This window comes from Erythranthe guttata, chromosome 13 (assembly GCF_056151865.1).
Source record: "Erythranthe guttata isolate IM_541 chromosome 13, IM_541, whole genome shotgun sequence".
In the NCBI taxonomy this organism is placed as follows: domain Eukaryota; kingdom Viridiplantae; phylum Streptophyta; class Magnoliopsida; order Lamiales; family Phrymaceae; genus Erythranthe; species Erythranthe guttata.
Window position 1 is genome coordinate 9,310,106 of NC_142545.1, and position 6,828 is coordinate 9,316,933.

A 6,828-nucleotide genomic window follows, 5' to 3' on the forward strand; every position below is an offset into this window, starting at 1 on the left:
CTCAGGATCATCAAGTTGTCAAGCTACTGATCCGCTTTGCTCTCCCAGTTCATTTTCCACACCACCCTAGGTGAGCTATATTTTAGCATCATCATTTTGGCGCCGTCTGTGGGAACGATGCAAACCAGATCACGTAGCCAACAAGATCATTCTGAGGCGTCTGCTCGGAGAGAAAATGACACAGCTAACAACCTCCCAGTCCGTGGAGGCTCTGGCTTGCCACCTCCTCCACGTGCCGCGGATCCGCCTCGCGAGGTTCAGGTGATCCCCCCTCGGGATCCACCACTCGCCGATCCGCCACTCCCTGCTCCTCGAACGGTTTAAATAACCGAGGATGCACTCCAGCGCATGATAACAGAAGCCTCAACTCGCGCCGCCACAGAGGCCGTGACCCAATACATCGCCACGATGGGAGCAAATGCTCCCAACGCGATACCAGCACCTTCTCCACCTGTGGAGCCACCTATGGCACCACCGCCAGTCAGGAACCAAATAAGTGTCTCCTCCTCTACCTCGGACCCACGGTCCCGAATGCAACAATCTACTCATCGCCAAGATGCACGAACTGAGCGACGAAACTCACGTTCACCTTCAAGAGGCAACACCTCTCACCAACGAGCTCCTCCACACAATGGTGGAGAGGTTGAAATTAGCAGTCAGGTATCTCGCTCGAATCACCTTCCCCACATAGGTAATACCATTGGGGGAAGGACAATACCTCCAATAAGGCACAATCCCTTCATTGTCGCAATAATCAATGAGATACTACCCCAACGGGTAAAGGTCTCGAATCTACCGCAGTTCGATGGAACTGGTGACTCACATGAGCACCTTGAAAAGTTCTACACCATGGAAGATCTATATGGCCCAACTGATGCGCCAATGTGCAAGATGTTTCGCACAACGCTCTCCGAACGAGCGTTGAGTTGGTTCAACTCCTTGCCCACTGGGTCAATTGAAGCTCTCTCCCAACTAACAGATCGCTTCACCCACCATTTCGCTATCAACAAAGAGTACGCAAAGACTCCCGCGTACCTCTTTCACTATCACCCAGAGAGAGGGCGAGACCCTCCGCAACTACATTCAACGATTCGTAGAGGCATATCACAAAGTTCCTAACGTGGGAGGAAGCATGCTCGCTGGAATCATTCAACAAAACTTGAAGGAAGGTAGATTCAAGGAATCTATTGCAGGAAGACCTCCAACCACTCTGGAAGAGTTACTAAGTCGCGCTAAGAAACACGTGTGCATCGAAGAGGCTTCGGCCCTCCCTCCTCCCAAGAGGAAAAAAGATGAAGATTACTTCAACACCCGGCGACGAGATGGCCGACGACAATCGTCAACATCTCATTGATAATCTCCTTATACGTCCTTGTACTTTCAATGATGTCAATGGCACTTGAAGTCTATCGAGCCCATAACATTGTTCGTGATCACATCATCCTAAACTGGGGGGCTATCATACCTTAAGGATGATACATCCCCTCACCTCTCGACATCAATTGAACAAAACACTTACATCATCTACTTAGTACAAGTTTATTTATTTTGAGCGATTCGCTCCCTACTTATTTATTTACCTTAGCCTCAAGTAGGCTCGTAAGCTTCACCTTTTCGATCAATGAATAAAGCTAGTTATTTTCTTTACTCTCGGTGTTATCGCTCTTTCAACACATAATTATTAGCTCAAGTCAACATAAAATCTGGGGGCTTACATCTGCCCCAAAATATTTCGTTTGCCAAGGGTTATCGACTCCCTGGGGGCTTACAGTGCCCCCAAAACATTTTGCTCGCCAAGGGTTATCGACTCCCTGGGGGTTTATAGTGCCCCCAAAATATTTCGTTCGCCAAGGGTTATCGACTCTTTGGTGGTTTACAATGACCCCAAAACATTTTGTTCGCCATGGGTTATCGACCCCATGGGGACCTACCTCCGCCCACCTCGAACGGTTCAGATAACCGAAGAGGACCTTCAGCGTATGATCACCGAACCTTCAACAAGATCAAATTCTGCTTGCTCCTCTAACGGTTCAAATAACCGATAAGGACCTTCAGCGTACGACCGCGAAAGTTTCAACTCGTGTTGCCACTAAAGCAATGGCACAACCGTACGCATCCACCTCAGACCATTGGTCTCGAGCGCCTCATTCTAAAGTAGGGGATTATCCCATCCCATGGTGGGCATCACCCTTACCTTTCAACCCCAAGTGGGTGCGCATCTCATCTCAAGAGACGAGTATAATCTCCCTACTCAAAAAATAGAACATCCTCATCCCAAGGTGGGCATCATCCTTACCTTTCAACCCCAAGTGGGTGCACATCCCATCTCAAGAGACGAGTATAATCCCCCTACTCAAAAAATAGAACATCCCCAACGGGGTGAACATCAACCACCTTAAAAAAAAAAAAAAAAAAAAAAAAAAAAAAAAAAAAAAAGAAAGAAAAAAGAAGAAGATGAAGAAAACAGAAACAAGAAAAAGAAAAAAAAAAGGAGATGGAGAACAAAGAAACAAGAAAAACACGAAGAAGAAAAAAGAAGAAGAAAAGAAAAAAGAATGGGCTCGTGGCTCAGTAAGTAAAGAAATTGTAGGCCCATTGGGTTGGCCCAATTAGGCATATCATTACCAGCAATAAGAGATTTGGAGACTTGACAATTCCAGTGGGCTTTGGCAGTTGAATTCAATAATTTTGATGCTTCCTGTAAAGAGAGAGAGAAGAAGATCCATGAGTGATATGATTACGTTTAGACCAAATAATCTCAAAAATAACCACCATATAAATAAGGAATTCTTCTCTTAGAGCCTCAGACGGAAGAAGGCCACCGTTTTTCTTAAGAGTTAAGGAAATCCAATGAATGAGAGGTTCATTTGTAAAAGAGCCAAGACGGAAGTTCCATTTAGAGATGAACCACAATTATAGTCATGTTTTAGTCATTGTTACTTTCTCCTATTAATAGGGAATTAAAGGGATTAGTGGGATCTCATTATCCAAAAAAATAGCTCTTAACTCCAAAAAAATTACTTTTCGGTTTTATGCATCTCATTTTCCACCATCTCTTTTCCATCAAGGGCTCGTTCCCAATTTTCTTTTTCTTTTACTTTTTTTAATTTTTATTCTGTCAAGGTCAGACCGTTCCGGAATCGTTCCGGCCGTTCCTGGGCCGTTTCGGTACCGTTTCCCGGCTAAGTCTTGGCCGTAACGGTGGTCCGCCGCGTCAAAGGGGAGAGAACGGTTTTGTTAGGGATTCCGGAACGGCGGGCACCGTTCCGGCGAACCCTGAGTGGGACCCTCTTTCTCTCTCTCTCTATGTCACAATTCACACACGCAGTTAGTTCCTTTCGGCTTTCTCTCTCTCTCTAAAGTCTAAACCAATTTACATTGTGTGTGTGACATTTACTCGTGCTCCGGCGGAAGAGGAGGAAGTTAAGGAGTAGACGAAATCTAATCCTCTACTTCTACGGAACCTTTTGTCCATTAAGCCCAAAATTTTTTCCTCTCTCTCACGTCTTCTTTTTTTGGCAGTTATCAGTCTTCTTCATCTCACACATGAGGTTATTTCTCTCTCTACTGTTTCGCTATCTTTGTTTTTGTCTGATGAAATTCGGATGTGTTTATTATGGTAAAGTTATGATTTGAAACTGATTTTGCACCTTGTATGTACTATTTGATTTGGGAATTTTCATCGATATTGGTAATAAGTAGTGCACTATGTATCAGTTTCTGATATCTAGGCTTGGGTTGACCTAACTAAATTGTACCAAACCAGTTCAGTTTTATATATTTATCTTAATTGCACCAAGCAAGTTTTAGTTGAGATTCCACATGGATTGAGTATCTTTGGTAAACAAGTAGGCGATGATGAAGTTATGTTTCTGAAAATAATCCAAACAGCTAAAATATGCTTTATTTCGTTACTTCAGAGAGTTAGTTAAGAGTTAAGACTTGATATATTTTCTCATTAATCTATGCTTTGTCGAATGGACCAGATACAGTATTCCGCCAACTGTCACACTTCACCTTTTAGTACTCCAACTATCAGCTTATTTATTATTATTCTAGCATTCTTGTTTTCAAACTTATTAATTTTTGCATCGTCTATTTTCTTTAGAGTTAATTGCACAGACCCCCTGTGAAATATCTAATTACCAAAAAAGTCCCTATGTTAAAACAATTAGCATTGACCCCCCTATGATGTGTTTTATTTAGCCCACTGCTCCCTATCCAAAATAACAGCGTTGACTTACATCAAATGACTAAATTACCCTTCATTAGAAATACAAAAAATACTTAAAAAAACACGTCATCATCTTCTTCATCTCTCACCACAACCTCCGCCATTGCCGCTGCAGATCGGAGAAGCCCACCAGCTCATTTCACTTCAAGAACATAGTCCTCAGCCCCGATGAAATCCCCAAGTTGCAAACCACAACACCAACCGATATATACATTGCTTTCTTGAAAAACCGAGAGTCTCCGCCATTAATTTGATCTCTTCAATCACCACCGATATATGCCCCATGCCAACCATTAATCTTAAAAACATTCAATTATTTACCCTCTATTTTCATTTCATCAAATCTAAGAGGAAAAAAAAAGAAAGAGGAACGACAGTTGAAGAAACATGTACTCTTGAATCTCTGTTATCGGAATCTTTGTTAAATGTGTGGACGCTCCATTTGCCTTTGTTGGAGGAGGAACTGATGGAGTTCTTGTGGCTGCACTTACGAGGGAGGGTCAGGGCGCGATCGAGGATTTGGTGAGATCGGCGGAGGCATGGCGGAGTGTGGACGGTCGTAGACAGCGGCGTAGTGTGGCGAGGCGGGGCGGCGGAGCAGAGGTGGGGGAGCTTAGGTCTGATGGAGAAGAGGGCTTATCCAAAAATGCCATGGACTAAATTGAAAATTTTAAAAACTTCATTTTGGTGCTCTTAAAAATTTCTGGGTGATTTTGTAATTCTTGAAATTTATGAGAAAAGGGTATTTATGTAGTTTTAGGTCAAAAAACGCACCCCCAGTTGCACAGTTCGCGCGTGCAGCGCACGATTCGCTGTCAGGGGGCTTAATGCCTTTGACTAACTTTCATAGGGGGGTTTTTGCTAATTTGTTTAACACGAGGACTTTTTCGACAATTAGAGATTACAAAGGGGAGGTTCTTGCAAAAAACCCATTTTCTTTATGGACGTTGTGAACACGGCACTTAAATTAAAGATGCATTTTTTTTTCTTTTTTTTTTTTTTTTTTTTTTTTGCAGAAAGTGATATTCATGGAGCAACCATCGGAAAATTTCATTCCTCTGGAGATCCACATTTTTTTCTTGTTAACGAGTTATCATCTATTTATGTGAACTTTGATGAAATTCATTTTCCAAGTTATGAGGTCGCTTGGTGAAGAAACACCCGAATGGAAACTCCCTAGCGGAATCGATGCGTATGGTGATACTAGTTCGTTTTCTACTTCATTGCCCGTCCTTTCACACCAGAAATGTAAGCTTTGAACAATTATTTATTCACCTGATTTGATTATTGTGAATTTTTCCTTTACTCTAAAAATGATGTCTTATATAATTAATTGCAGTTACTTTTAACGACTCGGAAAAAAGTGGTCAGTCACTTGACGATGGCTTTTCTAGCCTTAGTAAAGTAAAGGATCCAACAGAATCGTCAAGTATGAATGGAAGCTTTCTTCTTCTTCCAGGTGATGAAGATGAACTATTAGCTGGTCTTATTGATGATTTCGATCTTAGTGGATTGCCAACTCAGATTGATGACTTGGATGATGATATTTTTGGATTCGAAATCGAACCCGAAAATCAAGACAATATACTCAACACTAGTATAATATCAAGGCTAAGCTTGTCCGAGAGTATTAATGGCAGCATTTCTCATTACGCTTTTGGAAATGGTGGTGCAACTGTTGTCGGTGAACACCCGTATGGAGAGCACCCTTACGAGGACTTTATTTGTTCGGAATATTAATAGTAACGTGGAGGACTCTGAATTGAAGTCTCTCTTTGAGGTATTGCTGAAAAGATTAGGAATTTAGAAATGATCGATTTTTTTTTTATTGAAAATTATTAATTTCGGGATGCATGAAATTCGACTTGTTTAACGAATTTTCAAACCTTTTCTTCCAATTCCTCAACAAGGACTCTTCAAAGGCCAGATTCAAGCCTTTAATCTTCAAATCAAACACGAACGGCTCCATTAATCTCACTCGCTTTCTCTTCTTCCAATTCTTCGTCATGGAGCATGTCAGGATCGTATCATACTCCCCCTCTTTAAAATGATTCGTCCTCAAATCCTGACAAATATCACAAGGAGTATAAACAAAATTGATCTCATGGTCGATCTCTGTGCTCGGTAATAAACTTACACATCCTTGCACCACATCGCAGAACATACCATCTATCAGCCATTGAAGTAAAAACGAACGTGTGTGTTATGTAGCTCGAAGCCCTAATGCGTCAAACCTCGACACCACCATATCATCATAATGCACAATGAGAGTGTGCACTTTGTTTAGCTCGACATTAAATTCGATGCATGGCTGGATCATATCATTCTCCACCTCTTCAAAAGGATTCGCCCTCGAATCCGAACCTTCTATTTCTTCCTCATCGACCTCGACCTCAACATTCTCAGTTACCTCTGCCTCAACTAGTCCATCATCACTTCCTAAATCAGCTACAATGTTCTCGTTCTCAAAACCTTGACGAGTATCTTCCTTTTCTAGTGGCGATAAAGAATCACCTTTTCTCTTCAATTCCTCGTAGTCCGACCACAAATTCATGAACGACTTGTTCAAACAATGGGAAGCATTATGCCCAAAA

General features: G+C 42.1%; 1 protein-coding gene across 1 annotated transcript; it reads left to right on the forward strand.

Moving 5' to 3' along the window:
- The first annotated feature begins 3,412 nt into the window (after positions 1–3,412).
- On the forward strand, positions 3,413–6,046 carry LOC148765829 (protein MEI2-like 2). Its single transcript, XM_088812274.1, has 3 exons — positions 3,413–3,551; positions 5,251–5,482; positions 5,574–6,046. The coding sequence occupies exons 2-3, from the start codon at positions 5,350–5,352 to the stop codon at positions 5,972–5,974; spliced, it is 534 nt and encodes a 177-aa protein (XP_088668400.1). The 5' UTR covers positions 3,413–3,551; positions 5,251–5,349; the 3' UTR covers positions 5,975–6,046.
- The last annotated feature ends 782 nt before the right edge of the window (positions 6,047–6,828 follow it).

Excerpts from the sequence above, each read along its gene's own strand:
- LOC148765829 (XM_088812274.1), top strand. The coding sequence starts at position 5,350 with ATGAAATTCATTTTCCAAGTTATGAGGTCGCTTGGTGAAGAAACACCC. Across the intron at positions 5,483-5,573 it reads CGTCCTTTCACACCAGAAAT|TTACTTTTAACGACTCGGAA; the intron begins GTAAGCTTTGAA and ends AATTAATTGCAG.